Raw genomic sequence first — 19,732 nt, 5'->3', positions numbered from 1 at the left:
GTAAGATCACCAGAAACTAAGTTTGGGCTTCTAAGGTACCACCAAGGAATGAAGATAGGGTCATCACAATTAAAACAATAATGTAACTGATGATTTGAGTCTGAATAACCAGAAGAATTCTAACATACATTATATAAACAAGTGAACATAGTTAGGTTCCAACAAACTTTAGCAAAACACATAGGATTGAGTGAGCTTCTAAGTAACCCTCTAAGCTCTCATATAAGAAATTTGAAAAGATAAAAGAGAAGAAAATGTATTTGAACTGGACACTAAAAGAAGCCTAGAAGTCATATAGGACAAAAATAGAGGATAGGGGGAGAAAGACAACTAGAGGCAACATCAGGGAGAGGAAAGTGGACATGGAAGGCTAGAGATGTCGGAGCACCCGGGAGGAAATGAAGGAAAGTCTGCAAAAACAGAGCCCAGTGAAGCAAAGTGGGAAGATCCGTTCATGCCAGCATTTCCAGGCTGGATCCTAGGGCTGCCCTCAATATTAGAGGCAAAATATTCACCCAATTATGTGCAGTATTGCTCCTCCTGTATGTATCATATTACTTCAGTGATCATTCTGAAATATTTATACAAAATTATTGTCTATACCACAATAACCTTCAGAGGCCCTCCCAGTTCCAACAAAATGTTGATAGTCCTAGTGAACCCTCCTACAATTACATAACTGACTTTCATACCTCAGTCTTGACATTTAGCCCTCCAAGTGATACCTTGTCATGGTGGCTAATATCCATGGATAAACTACTTATCCAGAGTTAGGCACCAATCTAGGTCTATGTACACACTTGGTAGAGCAGCTAGCTTTTCTGTGGCTTGGTTTGCATAAGAACAGGAAATATCTTTCTTCACATCCCCACTGAATTACCTACACCAAACTTCTCCTCCCACAAGATTTCTGGCATTAAAATATCATTGAGAAAGAATTCATTTAGACATGTTATAAGCATGTTATGTCATTTAAACATGGTACAATCAGGACTTAACATCAGTTAGTTGGGGAAGTTAAGGGCTACTTCTCAAGACGAATTCTTCAACTTCTATATATGTCGGTTAAGTTTTGAAGAGAGAAATAAGAAGTATGAAACATAACAGCTGTTATAAGTAGGTTTTTCCCACCACCCTAGTCCCAGAACCGTGCCAGCCCCAAATAACACAGAGACACTGTATTAGATATAATTCTGTTGGCCAGTTACTAGTATTTCTTATTGGCTAGCTCTGTCTTAAATTTCTATTAATCTATTTCCATGTGGTCTTATCTTACTGGAGAGAGGGGCTGGTGTTCTGCTCTCTCTCTGTCTTCCATCTTGGATCTCCCCCCTACTACTTCCTTGTCTCTTAGTCCCGCCTATCTTGCTTTCCTATTGGCCAACAGTGCTTTATTCCTTAACCAATAAGAGAAACATATTTACAGAATGACATCTCTCATCATACAGCAGCACTAGATTCCAGGAAGGTAAGCGTAGAAGCATGGAAGGCATCAAGAGGAAAGAATCATAAAACTATAAACGTAACAAAAAATTTGAATCAGTCTTTGATCCTTATTAGTAATGTAAAAAATGGAAAAATAATTTTTCAGAAATAAAGATTTCTGCACATGCAGATTTACCTGTATCAAACATGTCAAGCATGTTAACCAAGGTTTCAAAAGCAGCAAGCCGCACACTGCCACTCTCATCCCTAGAGAGTTCTATTAATTCAGGGAGCACCACACTCTTTGTCAGTTCTGTCCTGCACAATAAGCAGTAGAAGAAAGTAAGTCAGACCAACAGCAAGAGTCCAGTGAAAACAAGTGATTAGCCCAGATGGTCCCAGTGTCCACACTAGTCCCCAAGCATGCCATCTGGTTGGGAAAGCAGCCATGGGTATAAGAAATACAGGTTAGTTATGGGAGAGTTGTGAGGGAATATAATTAAAATACATCTTGTGAAATTCTCAAAGAATTTAAAATATTTAAATAAATATTAATAATAATTTCATGATTACATCAATTCTAATTTTCCCTGTAAACTACTGTGAACTATAGATATTTTAATGACTGGGATATTATATTAAGCTTTATAAGTTATATCATTTCTATTTTAAAGAAATCTCAGGAAATGATCCAGCTAATTAAGAAAAAAATTATCATAAATATTTGTAGAAATTCAAGCAAAATGATTTGATCTAGATTTTGGGGCATATGTTATCTTTCTAATCATCTGAAATACAACATTATAATAGTTTCCACACAGAAGAATGATAGACAACACTGGATATTCAACATAAATGATTAAGGTATGAAAGATGCTTTTAGAGGATGGCATTTAAAAGATAGTCATAAGCTGTAAAAAGCCAGCACTTCATTCCTACTGATGACAGGGTTCAGACTCGGATAAAAGGGAGTCGTAACACATAGCCAGCTTTCTTAGATGCAATATGGAAGACAGCATGATGTTTTTTATGTTTTCCTTTTTTTCTTTGTATTATTATTGTTGTTTTTTTCTTATTTTACATATCCATCCCAGTTCCCTCTCTCTCCCTCCCATGTCCCCTGATCCCTCCTCCTGTCCCATTCCCCACCCACTCCACAGGGAGGGTGAGGCCTTCCAGGAGGGATCATGAAAATCTGTCAAATCATTTGGAGTAGGGTCTAGGCCCTCCCTCCCTCCATGGGGAATATGCTCCCAAATTCCTTTTGTGCACCAGGGATACATCCTGGTTCCATTGTCAGAGGTCCCTTCTAACTGAGACCCCTGTTCAGGGGTCTGAGTCAGTCCAATGCTGGATTCCCACCTATCACTCTGGGGTCTATGAGCTCCCCCTTGTTCAGGTCAGCTGTCTCTGTGGGTTTCTGTGGCCTGCTCTTGACCCCTTTGCTTATCATTCCTCCCTCTCTGCAAGACAGCATAAATTATACCTGATATATTTTATTGACATAGTTTTAAAAAATAGCAGAGGCAGGTGAATCTCTGTGAGTTCAAGGCCACTATGGTCTTGTTCCATGCCAGCCAGGCTGCACAGTGAGACCATCTCAAAAAACAAGGGGGGGGGGGAGGAAGGAAAGAAGAAAGAAGATAAAACATTAAAAACAGAGAGGGGCGGCACACACCTTTAATCCCAACCCTGGGGAGGCAGAGACAGGTGACTCTCTGAGTTTGGGGCCAGCCTGGTCTGCATAGTGAACTCCAGGCTAGCAAAGGCTACATAGTGAGACCCTGTCAAAATAAATCAATAAAGCAAACAAAAAAAGCCTTCAACAGAAGACTGTTCCTTCAGTTTCCTCACACGGGTCTTGAATGAAGCTTTCTCCTACGCTGTCTGTAATTACTGCATTTGCTATATGACAGACAGGGCGTCATCATGAACCTCAGCTGGACATGTGGACAGTTCCTCCCCCGCCACACCTCTAACAGCACACTGCTAAGCAATTCACCTTTCTCTTCTGAACTCGGAGGGTGCTTGTGTACAACTATTCACTAAGCATTTGAATTTTCTATCCTGTTTTAATTTTTAGAAGTTAATTTTAACATTATTTAAACTTTCATTCTCACGGCTTTTTCATCTAAAGAATGTCACCTCATTAACTCCTCAACCACATTGTATTAGTGAGAATTTAAATAATTTTAAGTGTTAAGGAGATAATTAATTTTCTCATTTCATTAGAGCCAAAGACAGTTTTGTTTTTTGATTACTATAAGGAGGTGATGGGAACGTTAAGACATAGGGCATATTGGGAGTTTCCCAGACTCTGGAGACACGTCCTGGAAACAGAAGTCCCTTCTTCCTTCCTTTTGTTTCCTGGTGAAAAGGTGATGGCTGGGCTCCCCCACACGCTCCGCCATGAAGTGCTGCCTCTCTTGGCCCAAAAGTAAAAGGAAAACCTCCAAATAATGACCCCAAATAAAACTGTTCTCCCCATAAGTTGTTACAGCGTCTGTTACAACAATGGAAAGCTGACTGACAAAACTAGAAATAAGGCACCATTACTTTTCAGTTATCACACCACGAAAAGTAATATTTGTAGGACTTTGTAATAGGACAACAGTAATGCCCAACAGAAAATAAATATGCATATATGGTCAAGAAAATTGATTCCTTAAGCCTACTGAAGTTGAGTATATTCTCCGTAATTTTGTTCTCATAAATTAATCCTCAAGGAATAATCCTAAATGAATTTGGGGAAGACTAATTTGAACATCCTTAGTGTGGCAGTTTGATTATGACTGAATGCTTGGTCACCAGTTGGAACTGCTTGGGAAGGATTAGGAGATGTGGCACATCACTAGAGGTGGGCTTTGAAGTATAAAAGGGCCACACCAGGCCCAGCCTCTCTCTGTCTCTGTCTCTGTGTGTGTGTCTTTCCCTCCCCCTCTTCCTCTCTGGCTGCTGCCTGTGTATCAGGATGTAAAGCTCTCAGCTACTGCTCCCACACCACGCCTGTCTGCTTCCCACCATGATGACTATGAACTAACCCTCTGAAACGGTGAGCAAGCCCCCAAACCAATGCCTCCTTTCATAGTTGCCTTAGTCATGGTGTTACTTCACAGCATAGAACCATAACTAAGCAACTTAGCCTTCCCACTTTTTAAACAGGAAAAAATGTCAGGTGGTTTAAAAAAAGTAAATAAGTATTTCACATCTTTATAGTCAAATTCTGATTCTGACTCATAAACATAGGTTTAGCAGAGACTGAATTAATTATAGCCCACAGTGATTCAACAAGAGCAATGTAGCTTCAGAAGACCTATCAAAAAGTAGTTTTTAGGTCAAAACTAACTGATTAGCAAACATGGCACAAAATGCGTGACTATGCGCTGAGTCTGTTAGTGACATCCTAAAGCTTTCCAAAGTCGTCATTACTATAAGCTCACTGTCCTCATCTGTGAAAAAGCATATCAGATGAAATCAATGCAGGGACTACTAAAAATAAGACACTAGTGTTTCTCTACCAACTTTAAAATCCTTAAAACAAAAATCATTTCCCAAGATAATTTGTAGATATTTCCTTTAATACTATACTTGTACCCTGACTTGGAAACTGTTTTTAAGCAGAGGGTAGACTGCCTTCCCATGCTCCTGCTTCCTGAACAGTATACCCCAAAGGACAAGAACCACAAATGCAAAAGCACACAGAGCTTGGAATTCACAGGGACACACTTCAGTGACAGCAAATCCACCTAAAACACTTAAAAATATAGTCAGGAAATGATCATCCAAAAGAAATGCTGTACTCCAGATATATGCCAAATGTGGTCACTACTGGGGACATGGTCCTTTGTTGGACATAGTTGCTTACAATTATAACTGAGTAACCAGGTGAGAAAGAAAGAAACGGACATTAACTGGAGATCTGCTGCCATGCTAAACACACCTCCTCCCATCTTTTTTACTGTAGACACATTAGTAGAGGCCTGCTATCATCGTTTGGAGAAAGCACAGAAAGAAATGAACAGCACACTTTCATGGCATACATGAGCAGGATATACTTGTCTCACAACCTGGAAATAAGACTGTGTGGCATAAGGATTTGGAAGTACACTTACCCAATGCCCTGAGCTATATTTTCTAACTGCCGACACATACAAGATCGAACTTCATATTCCACATCTTGACAGAGTGATTTTACCAGGGGAAGTATTTCTCTTTTAATGCTGAGGAAGACAGGTTTAAAAAAACATGTAAATTGATAAACATTTTAGACTAATATTTTTAAGTAATTCTCAAAATTTCAAATCACCACATATAAGAGAGAACATCCTTGAGGTTTTAGATTTGTATGTTTAATATGAAGTATCTGTAAAAATCAGGAAGCTATAAGGGGCACATAGATGGAGGAGGAAAAGGCCTTGAGGACGCAGAGAGTTGAGTTCATATGACATGAAAGTAGGACAGGAGAAAATTAGGGATTAAAGTTTTGAGCAGGGATCGTGATGGGAGGATGGAGGGATAAATAAGATGGAAGGTGGGTGTGGTGGGTTGCTCTTCTCCAGGGTGAAGGAATAGGTTGCCCTACATCCATGTGCATGCAGGCAGTACTGATTAATAGATTATTTTTTAAAAGAATAAAAAATGACATGAAAGTGGGAAGGGAAACATTTGGAGTAAAGGGACATTTGGGTTAGATATGTCAAGATAATTATTTATATACATATATGTATGTATATATACATATGACATTGTTAAAGAATAACATTAAAATATTCTTTAAAACCATAATTTACCTTATTAACCATATACTTTAACATTAGGTTGAACAGTTTATGATGCATTTTTACATGTGTTATTAAATTTGAATGTTATCATCAGTTACTTATAACAGTATCTGTTCCAGCAATGAAATGTCAATAGCTAATTCAAAAGACTTTAGTAATGTGATGTCTGGTTCTGGCAACTATCAGTCAAAATATACTTCTGCTTTGACAATCTCATGTTAAAATTCACAACACATCAAATGTGAACATGTGTCATTTGTTATCTAGGTAAAGAGAAGCATATATACTGTAGACATGCTCTGTTATAAGATTACTTTTAAAAAAAGGAATTCATAATAGTGGTCCTAGAAATCTTATCTTTATGTCCCAAGATAATGCTATTTTATCTTTACAAGAAAAGATGGTATGAGACTTGATCTTGAGAATCCATAAAACTGAGAAGAAATGCCTCTAATAGGTAGATTTCTGTCGGAGAAGTCTATATAACTAAAAAGGTTAAGTCTGTGAGTGATATGGAATAATACAAAACTAAGCATTGTTGATACTGCTATTGCATATTTTAAATCAATTTAATTTAATATGAGATAAAATTACATATAAATACTCACCTATGGGCATCAAATTTGTTGGTTAGTTTTCCTAAAATTTTACAGCTAACTAAACGCGACTGGACAGTTTGGGAAAGTTGTGCCTTAGAAACAAGTGGATTCAGAATCTAAAGAAAACAATTTGGAGAATAAAATATAGGAAGTATCATGTATTCTCATCATTAACATCAACTTCTTCAAAGAACACCTTCATGTTTTAAACACGTTTAAAGAATATACATTACAATTGAGATACTTGGTCACTCTTAACCTAGAGCACTTTCTTTGTCTTTTTGGCTAAGGTAAAGATGCCAAGTTATGCAATAAAAATGAATTAAGAAAAAGACTGAAGTAAAACTCATTGCAAACTTTGAAATAAGCTTAGTGCATATGAAGATAATTTTGAAAGTACATTTTCAACAGAGAAAAGCATATTAGTTACCAGATACTCTGATCTTTATTTCACATGGAGTGGTTTTATATTTATCCTAAAAATACAGAAAGTCTATTTAAGAAATTTCATTACTTAAACATAACAATCTAAGTCAAGGGCTATATTCTGCATATACTAGGCATTCAAATATTCAATAGCATGGCACACTGCACAGAATTATGAATAGTGGTCTGTTATTCTAGCACCAACTCTTTAATGTTTAACCTTGCTATTTCTCATCTCAAGGATTCTATCAAAAATCACATCCTAAAAATGCTGAGCACTGTTGAGTAGCAATTGCCTCATTCACATTTACACTGCTCTTCAAAAACACAAAGAGCACATCTCTGCATTATGCTCAGCAGTTTAATATGCATGATGTCTAGATATTTGCCACATTTCTTTTTATTGGGGGTGGTTTGAGACAGGGTTTCTCTTTGAAACAGATCTGGCTGTCCTGGAACTAGCTGCATAGAGCAGGTTGGCCTTGAACTCACAGAGATCTGCCTGCCTCTGCCTCCTAAGTACTAGGATTAAAGGCTTGTGCCACCACTGCCCAGCCCAGGTACACATTGTTATAACTATATGAAACTTGCCATTTTAACTAGTATTCTGGTGTTGTGACTGAATGACAAACTACAATAAGGACAAAGACACAATAAAATCAGTGGAGGATATTTCAATGAATAACATTTTACAATGGTATGACTGCAAAAAAATATATACAGGGTTAAATAATGTTCAAGATTGCTAGAGGACAGATTTGCTGTCTGTCTTTTCTAGTCTATCATCTTAACTCATAATAAAGCCTTTCAAGAAGGGCAGAATTAACCATATCAAAAATTAAAAGATAAATAACCAATTGGGAATAATAATTCTTATGCAAATATGTACAAATGCAACAAAAAATGGCAGAGAGATGGTATGATCCCAGCACTGGAGAAGCAGAGGCAGGTGAATCTCCATGAGTTTGAGGCCAGCCTAGTCTACAAAGTGAGTTCCAGGACAGCCAGGGCTGTTACACAGAGAAAACTTGTCTCAAAAAAAAGAAGAAAATGCAACTAATTTGATACACTATATGAAAAAACAGTCAACAGTGTATTTTTACATTTCCAATTAAAATGTAATTATACCTTTAGCCTATCAAATGAAGTTGGAACACAATTTTTGTTGTTGATTTTGAGGCAGGGTCTCATGTAGCCCAGGCTGACCTTGAATTCACAATGTAGTCAAGGAAGACCTTGAACTCCTCACTTCTTGCCTTCTTCTTCTGAGCACCAGGATTATGAGCATATAACATTCCCCACCCCACCCCACCCCCACCACCCCACCCCCACCCCCACCCTGTGTCTGATTCACAAGCACAGGGTCATATGCATATGAATGGGGTCCTATGCACATGACCTGGGTATCAAACCCAGGCTTTAGTGCATACTGGGCAAGCACTCTAGCAGCTAACCCATATCCCCATAGAGCAGTATTTTTAATAAAAACCCAGGGTAACATTTCACATATTTAGTGAAAAGTTTGAGAATATTAATGTTCTCTCACCTGGTGATGCCACTTCTGTGGATGCTATAGTTAAAGACTACCTGTAAAGCTCTACAGAGATGCCTTTTTTTGATAGTAAAATTTAAGGCTGAAAATAGCTTCCAGCATTAAAAGTAAAACAATTTGCAGCTGCACACAGGAAATAATGCTCACTGAAAAGAGACCACGCTCAGATTCAGTACAATTACTGACATGACAAGCAGCAGCCACACAGAGGGGAAAACCTGAAGGCCATACATCAAGAACTTAAAAGCAGCCAACTACTGAAGTATAAATTATTTTTCTTCCTTACATTTTCCAAATTATTTAAGTCTTCTGCAACGAGCATATGTCGCTTTCACAACGCAAACCAATCCTACTCCTTTAAAAAAAAAATCATAAAGTGAGTTACTATTTACAAAAAGAAAAAAAAAATCACACAGTATTACCTCATGCTTCAGGGTCTCTTTTGGTAATAATTCTATTGCAGAGAGAAGCGTTTCCAGCCATGCATTGCTGACACCTAATGGGCATAGACACAACTTTCTAGGTTAAACATCTCAGGTTCAAATGCACTCTTAACTCATCCATTAACAGCTGCAATCACATTTTATTACAAAATAAGAATAATTATTCTTATTACTACTCTAAGACATTTTCTACAGCTTTTTGTCTTGACAAACTTTAGGAAATTTTAAACACTGAAAAATAATTTGAGGGAGATAACTCTAACTTGTGGTATTCTATTCTCACTGTATGATAACCCCATGAACATAAACATAAAGGAAAACATCTAAGGGAAGAATAACCCCAAGAACACACGGGTGTGTTCTCTCTCCCAAGGGTGTTCCTTAGAGGGACCTCTGCTGTTTTCATTGGGCCCATGGATGGCAAGTAAACTACAGCCATTTGCTAGACACCATAAACAAGAATGCAATTAAGTATGCTCGGCCCTGACCTGTGTCCCTATGCTCCAGGTGCAGGAGAATGATTTGCAGGAAGGAGTGTGCACAGGTGTGGGCTGACATTGATTCTTCCTGCAGGATGGTCAGAAATGACATCGCAGCTGTTAGCTGCATTTCCACACTCGCAACATGCAGCACTTCCTGTGTGATCAGAAAGAATTAACTATTTACAACAATGAGAGATCAAAAGGGAATGTTTGAAAGAGGCAAGGTTAAAGAAAGTGAACGGTCGTGCTCTACAGATGACTAAATACAACCTTTAAGGATTCAACTCTTAATACTTTAAGAGGACCATATTAGCCTGTCCCTAATTCATTTGATGATAAATTTCTTAAGAAGTCTTAAATGTTTTGAGAATTTATACAATAAATAACATTCTTTTGCTTTACCGGATGAAAATGTTAAACCATGTGTAAACCTTTAAAGGACAGGGTAGGTGGTTTTGATGGATTTGAACCTTTACACTGCTAATGGCAATATATAGATGTCATCCTACTGAGCACATAATATCAAAGCTCAATCACATGCATTCTTAAATATAAGAACATTTCTAAACAATAAATTAATTTATAACCATCTAAAAATTTGAACATACATATTCAAATTTAAAGTCTACATTAAAATACACACTTTTAATACATAAAAGGCTAAAATAATAACCTAAGTAAGCCTTATCAAATATCATAACTGTATTTCTCTAGAAACCAGTTGGTTTTAGGGATTTATGTATAACGTAAAGGCAGAACAGATTTTTTTTTTTTGCTCAGTTATGGAAATTGTGAAAATTTCACTCACATGTCAATTTTGTGACTGACAGAGCAAAGTTATCAGAACATCATGATACTCGTTGTCATAAATTTAAAGTTAAATTTTTTTGATCTTGGGAAAACCAACTTTCCTGGCATTATTTCTTGATATAATAAAAGTCATTTACAACATGATCATCACACACATTTAAATCATTTATTTATATAATTTACCAACTTACTGTGCAAATGACCATTTAAATAATGGCCACTGTACATCCAGTATCTTTCCTACACTACCCTTGAGTTCATAGAAGGAATAGCAGCTTGCCCACCCACATCTTCACTGGTCTTGGTCTTGTCCTGAAACCTATTTTTCTGTCACCTTCCTCTCTCTGTTAGTAAATGACAACTCTGTTTATACAAGCTTCTAAGTCTACAAACTTCAGGCTCATCCTTAGCTCCCCGATTCCTTCATTCAACCCATCAAAAGGATCTGTAATCTGATTACTTGTCACCTCTCCCTTATGACCATAGTCTAAACCACCAACAATTCCAGCTTAAATTATCCCAATAACCTTTATCTAGTCTGATTCATCATTGCCCCAATCTTATCCTCCACTAGGGAGCCAGAGAGATTATCTCGACAATTAATAATGCAGACCCTGCTCCTTTCTGCTCAAATCCCCCATGGCTTTCCAGAGTCTCACTCAGAGCCCAAGTTGGTTTTGGTGACTTAAACAGGATCTGCTCACAAATCTTCCTTAGCCCAGATTTCCACATGGTGGCGCCCTGACCTCTTGTACCTGGATTCTGACACCATTTTTAAAGTGAGTCTTCCCCCAACAGTTCTATTTTAAACTACTTCAAAAGAAAACGTTATGCATTCGACTCTTAAAAAGAGCATACTTATGGATATGTAAATGTCATGTTCCCTAACACACCCTCAGCTCACCAGCCCCTAGAGAGGCTCAGGCTATCACCCAACATGCAGCACAGCCCTGTGGACATGGTCTACCTCCCCCAAATGGAGAATGTTTTTTATGACTTTGAGAACTTTTGTCTGTTAGCCCACTGTAACAATTAGTCTGAATACACAGCGTGCATTCAGAATAGAACGTTCTGCTCTTGGTGTTCTGTTTCTTTCTACATACTTTCAACAGCTCCTAAAAGGCTGTATCAAGAAATTTTGAGGAGCCAGGCAGTGGTGGCACATGTCTTTAATCCCAGCTCAGGAGGCAGAGGCAGGTACATCTCTATGAGTTTGAGGCCAGCCTGGTCTACAGAGCCACACCGAGAAACCCTGTCTCGAAAAATCAAAGAAAAAACTATTTTTTAAGGTAGGCCTTAAAGCCTAGGGATTGGCAGAGTCAGACAGAAGGCAAGGCTGAACACACAGGTACACACACATTCTCACTCTTCAAATTATGTCCACACAAAGCTGCTCTTGCTATGCTCCCCCAGCAGCTGTCACCACTGTGTGCACACTGTACCCATAGTCCTCGCTTCATCTGCTGCAGTAAAACAGATACCAGCCATCAGGTGCAAGTCACATAGCTAGTACTCCAGCAGAAGGAACAGCAGGGCAGTGCAGTGCTTGTGGCTGGCCATTGAGTGTACAGCCAACCAAAACCCTACTGTATACTGACTTCTTCCTCACAGATCCCGCATGTCCATTCACCATTAAGACATGATTAATACCGACACTAAGCCTCATGGGGCAGTGAGGGAAATCTCACAATGGTCTTTGCGACATACAGCAAATGTTTATGCAATACAGTTACTTCCCATAAAGCCCACCACTTACTTGTGTGGCTGGTTTTGTTTTGTTAAAAGTATTTGCCTCTCTCTCTCTCTCTCTCTCTCTCTCTCTCTCTCTCTCTCTCTCTCTCTCTCTCTCTCACACACACACACACACACACACACACAATTATGTAAGTTTTTTTTCAACTATCAATTGTGTATCTTAAGAATTTCCAACTAAGAGAAAAAGAAAAAGCATGCTAAGGCAGAGGATATAATTAGTCTCTGAAACCAACCTTCCTATCACCCTTGTTTTTGTGTTCCCAGAATAAACATTCATTCCATACTAACAATTTGGAATCTGGAGAACACATTTTTAAAAACAAAATCTGAGTGGCCAATAAAGAGAGTTACAGGTTTGAAAAGCATAGCTTTTATTTAGAAATAGAAGGAACTTTGTAATCAAATAAACCCTGAGAGCCACAGTGTGCATTCTAGTTCACATGGGCTGCTGTTTTAAGCTCCAAGAGCTGCTTCCTGGCCCCTAATGTCACTACAGCCTGGGTTTTCACAGAGGCAAACTGCACACAGAGTAGAAAGGAAGAGCTTCCTGCTTTGTCTTCTTACTGTACGACTTAACCTTGACTCTCGCAGCAATATTGGCCCCAACTATTTGGCATCTGATTTAAAAAAATCCTCCAGTCTTGTCAGGATTTTGGTCTTCAACATCTGGGACTGCCCACTGTTAAGAAACCAGCACAGACTATGAGATTTCATCACTGCTTCAAAAAACAAACAAACAAAAAACAAAAGAAAGAAAGGAATTAATTTTTCTGAAATGTAGTATAATAAATTTCATACTTACCAATTAGTGTTCTCCACAGAATCACACCCTCTGAACAAACATCATGAAATCCATACTCCTGGGATAAATAAGTGCATCCTCGTGGACCTTGGAAGACACTGAAAAGTAAACTCCTCCATTTGCTTAGGTGCAGGCCTGAAGGCCAGGTAATATACTACTGCTTGGCAGGCAGCCCAGCCTAAATTCTTCACAAATGAAAGGAGGCATTTCATCATTGAGTAATGGGGCATTCCAAAGTGTTTAAAACTAGTCCTGTTGAAGGAGAGAGGACATGCTAGGTACTTCTATACTCCACTCTAGTTAGTATTTTATGAAATAGTGTGCTGCCTTCCTTGCAGAGAGAGAAATAACTGCCTTCAATGAACCCATATTATATCCATCAAAAATTATTTTCTCTTCACAATGTACAACAAAGTGTTAGGTAACTGTATCCTAGATTCACATGTTCTAAAATTACTAAAAAAAACCAAGAAGTACATTACAACACTGATAACAGGAACTTAAGTATTTGGGGGATTAAGGGAAATTCATGTGGGAACTTTTAGTAACCAACAATAGGTGGCAGCTCTTTTATTATAGAATTATAACATTTACAAAAGATTAAATATGAGCTACAGATAAACAGATAGAATGTGCCAACTCTAAGATGCCTGTAACAATTTACTCCCATACCTCATTCTCTTCCTCATCCCAAACCAAAAGAAAGAGCTGGGAGGAGAGCTGGCTAAAAACAGGAAGTCAGGCAGGAAGGGAAATGCACAGCAGATAATAAACCAGAACAGTGAAGAGATGTATGCAGCCATTCTTTAAATATACACTTCAGTGACTAAGCAGAGAATTGACGAGGGTGTATACAAACAATGTCTTAAGAACTTTTTTGTAAAGGGAGTAGCAATGGTCACTCTTACACTATTGGATATGAGTGAATAAATGCCCTGCCATGCAAAAATACAGGGTCACCAACAGAAATAACAAAATAAAAAAGAAGAGAAGGAGAAGGAGTAGTGGGGAGAATCAAGATCTTAAAACTGCACTTTCAGTAGTTTATAAGTCATTCTTATACATAATAAATTAGAAACATGGATTTTGGAGGTCCAGTGTAATATGTAAAGTAACAGTTTAACACTTTGCAAAAAATGTGTTTATGAAAAGAAATGCCTACTTAATAGGTTCAGTAACTGCCATAAACACTTCATATGACCCATAAAGTATTTAATTAGTTAAACATTTTGTGAGGAAAAAAAACTATAAACTACTTTCTTTAGTGAACAGTAGTAATGGAAAGTTTAGTGATTTCTATAAGCAAATGGAAAGTGTTTTTCTAACAGTCAAATTTTTTTCTTATCCTAAATTTACTCTCTAAAACATTCTAGTAAGACTCATTTTTAGGTTTCTATAAATAAGTTTATTATCAATCTGTCACTGAAATGAAACCCAACAAGTACCTAACAAACAAGTTGAAAAGCATCGTAAACAAAAAGCTAACACTAGGTGGTGCATGAAACTGCCTCAAAGTGGAGTGGAAGACCCAAACACAAATAAACACACACACACACACACACACACACACACACACAAGCACGCACGCGCGAAGGAAAGGATGGGAGGGAAAGAGAGGGGAGGAGAGGAGAGGAAAAGGGGAAAGGGGGAGGGGAGGGGAGAAAAGGGGAAGGGAAGGGAATCTCACATAAGAAAAGCAAAAAAACCAAGTCTCACACCAGTGGTTGGGTAACCCAGCATCTGGAAGGTGGAGGCTCCAAATCCCAAACCAGAAACAAAACTACAAAAAAGCTCAAAAAAAAATTGAGTGAAGTCTGGGGTACAGGAGTCCCCTCAAAAACTAAGAAAACTGCAACCAAACATTTGTAAACTGGGGAATCAGATGTCGCCCAGCGGGTATGCAGGATGCCCTCCCTGAGCATTCAGGAATCCTTGGAGACTAGTTCATTGTATTACATGCCATCTCTGCCTTGGTACCAGATAGCCAGGTAAAGACCTAGAGCCTCCTCAAGGCTTTCAGAGCTGTGAGGTGAGGAGCCCCCTCTCCCTCGTGGGGGGGCTGCCCTGTGTCCTTGGAAGGCTCCAGCTGCGCCCTGCTCTCTCAGCCCCAGTAAAAGCAGCTGTGCTCTCTGAGAAGCAGATGGCAAGAGGGCAAGTCCTCCATCCTCACTGTGGGCAGTGGCAATCAAACACCCTGGAAGAGCAGAGCACCAGCTTTAGACAGGTAGGGTGGGGTGCGTGCTCAGAGAATTGCTCCTGTTCCTGTTTGTGTCTATGCCATAGAACCAAGTCTCAACTTGAGCCTTCAGATCAAGTCTGGAGGCCAGAACCTTCCTTGCAAGCCTCCAGGACAGGGCAGGGCTCCATCCTGAAGTGTCTCTTCAGCTCCTGGTTGTTGTGGAATAATCTTTTTGTACACTATGAAGATGTATCTTTGCCAAGGCACCTTCTGTTTGGTTTAATAAAGAGCTGAATGACCAATAAGTAAGCAGGAAGGGGTTAGGTGGGACTTCTGGGCAGAGAGAGAGAGAGAAGAGGAGGAGATGAATTCGAGGCCAGCCAGGTCTACAGAGCAATTTCCAGGACAGCCAGAGCTGTTACACAGAGAAACCCTGTCTCAGAAAAAAAAAAAAAAAAAAAAAAAAAAAAAAAAAAAAAAACTGTGATGAGAGCTAAGGATGAGAAAGAAGCTCAAGATACCATGACAGCCCTACCATACAATATCTGAGGAGTTGGAGAAAGCTTTCCTGAGAAGTAACAACCTGTGTAAAGACAAAGGAAAACCTACACAGAGGGTGGAACAGGAGGATGCAGGAAAGGAAGAATTATAACCAATAGCAGTCCCAGCATGCACCCAGCTTTGGGGAGTCTGGAGAAATATGCTGAATAAGAAAGAGAACTAAAAGAGCAATGCTTTTGCTTGGGGCAAAGAGGTGGGTTGGGTTTGGCAATGACAGGCAGCTCAATTAGGCAAAGCCTCAGACCCTTTAAACACAAGAAGACAAGCAGTGCAGTTCTAAATACTTTGAAATGCCCTGCCTACCAAGAGCTGAAATGGAATTAGCAGAGAAGCAACATGCCACAAGAGGGAAGCAAAGACTAGGATAACCATGAAAAGCTACTGTGCTAACCAGAGCAAACCATCACAACAGCTGGGACCAACATGGGTAGTGTGGCTGAGGAAAGTGGATAGAGACAGGAATGTTTGAGACATAATACAAACAAGACTATATAAGGAAGGAAGTGGTATAAGAACCAAAGGTACCTGGATAATTCTTAAGCCAGGAGAACACTGAATAAAACACCTTAAGAGAGAAGACAGTGGAAGAAACCCAGATGTTGGAAGAAATGCCATGAGTAGGACAGTAAGATGGCTCCATGGGTAAAGACGCCTGATGGTCTATGTTTGATTCCCCAACCACATAGTAGAAGGAGAGAGCCAGCTCTTGCCAAGTTGCATACACACACACACACACACACACACACACACACACACACACACACACACACACACAAATAAATCTATGTAAAACAACAAAAAGAAATTCCATGAGCTCAAGTTTAGGTCTACTGACTTAAGGCATAAATAGATATCACAAGCGGAATACCATACATACCGATTTCATAATCTTCAAGTGCCCTAGTTTCTTACAACTTGATACAAGCTAGCACTATCTGGGAAGAGGAACTTCAGCTGATAAAATGCCTTCATCAAATTACCTGCAGGCAAACCTGTAGAGCATTTTCTTGATTAATGGTGTGGGAGGTGATGCTCTCTCTCAGCAGGTGGCCTGGGCTCTATAAAGCAGGCTGAGTGGGCCATGGACAGCAAGCTAGTAAGTAGTGTTCTTTCAGGGCTTCTACACCAGGTTCTGTCTCCAGGTTCTTGCCTAGACTTCCCTCACTGGATGTTACTCAAAAAAGGCAAACCAAATAAACCCTTTTCTCCCCAGAGTACTTTTGATCATGGTGTTTATCACAGTAGTAAGAGGAAGACAGTAAGTGAATTCATATAGATGAATTTAAAGGCATGGATTGGATTTATGAGATTTCCCAAAGAGAAAATAGATATGAAAGTGAGAAATTATTACTACAAACACAATTTTCACCTAAAAAAAAAAAAAAAAAAAAAACAACGGGGGGTGGGGGTTAAGAACACAGTGGTGGTGGATCTGGAGAGAAGGCTCAGTAGTGAAGAACACTGGCTGCTCTTGCAGAAGACCCAGGTTCAATTGATAGCATCTACATGGTGGCTCACAACCACCTGTAATATCCTTTCCAAAGAGAATCCAATACCTCTGAGAGTACCAGGTATGTACCTGGTGCACATACATAAATGTAGACAAAACATTCATACATGAATAAATAAATCTTTTTTTAAAAGGGAAATAATGTTTATGTAAGGAGATCTGCAACAAATCTTTGACAAAATATTTCATTATAGGTTCTGGAGTGTTCCTAACATCATAAGAAATTAATTAATTGGCCTGTGTGAGTGCAAGGGTAATTACAGGAAAAGCAGAAGGAGATATGCATGCCTAAAACCTATGCAGCTACATAAACAAAATACTTAAAGTTAACATTCTGAAGGCTAGAGAAATGACCCCACAGTTAAGTGTATACTACTCTTTCAGAGGCCACAAGTTTGGTTCCCAACAATCACACAAGAATTATTCCAGTTCCAGGGTCTCTTCAGGCACATATATGCACATACCTACATACATACACACATGAATAAAATAAATCTCAATGTTAACATTCTGAAATTGAAACAAGGAAAAATAGAGAACTTCTTTTAGTAATGGCAAATGGGGTGATTCTCATCAATACTCCCAACAAGGATCATTTTTAAAAATCTAGACAAAAATATAAAAACTGACTCCAGGAAAACACATAGAAAGTTTACCCACTGAGACCCAACAAACTATACAAATACAGAGAAGCAAGCATGTAATTTTGAATAGATTTTTTTCAATAACTGCTGATTCCAGGGGAGGATCAGGAGAGGCTGGCACCTTAAGAGACCACAACTGTTCTGCTAGGCTTTTAGGGGCCTTGGGAGCCCTCTTTCGATCAGAGAAGAGCACTTGGAGAAATGCCTGAAGCAACTGAGAGCAGGTGTGTATTTTGGCTCAGAGCTTCAGTCAACAGGTGGCTGCTTCCATGACCTTCGATGATACAGTGCATTAAGGCAGGGAGGGTGGAGTGATCAGAAAAGGGGGTCAGAGCCGCCTACTCATGAGTGAAAGGGGAGAAAAGGAAGCTAGCATCTAAGTTTTCTCAGAGATGGAAACATTCATCTTGTAGGAATGTTTCTTAAGCAGGAAGGTAAATAACTGAACATGAAGGAAGTCCCTGAGACTGACCAGATTCACTAGGTCCCTCCCTCCCAGAATAAACAATACAGCTGTAAGACTTTCAGGGAGTGAAGCTACAGAGACCAGACCAGCTGCCTAAGAAAATCAGAAACCAGCCACACTGTCTGGACAGGTTTAGACCTGAAAGAAGGAACACTGTCCAACCTGCTGAACTGCCTGCAAACTCAGTTTCCTTCAGGTCTCCCAGCTTTTATGAATTGTCACCCATGCAGGGTGGACCTTGGTAATGCAGCTGTCCCAGTCCCTTCTGCTCCTGTAAGTAAACCCTCACCCGTATTCCTGTAAGTAACCCCAATAAAACTCACTGCCTCATCAAGTTGGACTTTATTCTGTCATGGGCGCCCTATGTGGGGACAATAGATGGATGGGTACTGCATCTCCCCAGAGATGGTTTTGACATACAACAGAGGGAGAAGTTCCAGGGACAGGATCCTTCAAGGACATATACCTAGTGATTTGTTTCTTCCAAGTAGGCTCATTTTCAAGTAACCCTATGATCATCACCTACAATCATCAATGGGTTATCTACTGATAAAGATAGCTCCCTCATGATTCAATCACCTCTAGACAATGCCACCAGCTGGGAAATAAGCCTTCAACCCAAGTATCTTCAAGGTTACTTTATATCTGAATCATAATACATCCTACACTTGGAACAGGATCCCAAGAGACATTAGGACAATAGTTAAGTAGTTAGCTAGAAGAAAAACATTCCCTTCCAAATGAAGCTATCCTGTGGGCCTCAAATCATGTCAACAAAGAGACAAGCTATCTCTGTGAATTCAAAAAGAGCCTTTTCTAGAAAGAGTTCAGGTCAGTCAGGGCCACATAGTGAGAACCCTGTCTCAAAAACAAACATACTGAAAAGGAGTTCCAGGTCCTGATGCTATCAGACACATTGCCTGGTTAAAGAAAGCAAAAAGTACAATTAAGAATTTCAACAGAAAATTCTAATATATGTAAATGGATTGTATAAAATTTACAAGTTAAGCAGAATTTCCAGACCAGAAAAATACAGTGATGAAAATTAAAATTAGGTTAGACACAAACTACTTCAGGACCAAATAGCCAAAATAAATCACAAAAAGGAAAAATGACAGAAAAAGTAAAAGACAAAAGACACTAAGAATTATATGAGAAATGAGAAACCTAGGAAGGATGAAGTAGAAGCACATTGGGGAAAAAAAATAATTCAGAATTTCCCAAACCTAGCAATATAAAATAAACCACAGATTAGAGAAGCTGTATGTGTGCCCTGAGAGACAGAGAGGGAGGGAAG

General features: G+C 39.1%; 1 protein-coding gene across 1 annotated transcript in view; it reads right to left on the bottom strand.

Moving 5' to 3' along the window:
• Ppp4r4 (protein phosphatase 4 regulatory subunit 4) overlaps nt 1-19,732 on the bottom strand; it is an 85,328-nt gene that overhangs the window by 27,060 nt on the left and 38,536 nt on the right. Inside the window, exons 4-8 of the mRNA XM_051196536.1 lie at nt 9,715-9,862; nt 9,206-9,279; nt 6,815-6,921; nt 5,538-5,645; nt 1,622-1,743 (exon numbers count right to left, since the gene is read on the bottom strand). Coding sequence (XP_051052493.1) covers nt 1,622-1,743; nt 5,538-5,645; nt 6,815-6,921; nt 9,206-9,279; nt 9,715-9,862 — 559 coding nt within the window. The remainder of the gene's footprint in view (nt 1-1,621; nt 1,744-5,537; nt 5,646-6,814; nt 6,922-9,205; nt 9,280-9,714; nt 9,863-19,732) is intronic.

The sequence above is a fragment of the Phodopus roborovskii genome, unplaced genomic scaffold (genome assembly GCF_943737965.1).
Source record: "Phodopus roborovskii unplaced genomic scaffold, PHOROB, whole genome shotgun sequence".
Lineage (NCBI taxonomy): Eukaryota > Metazoa > Chordata > Mammalia > Rodentia > Cricetidae > Phodopus > Phodopus roborovskii.
Note: the sequence above shows the minus strand (reverse complement) of the source record. Positions and strands in the feature narration are given on the sequence as shown.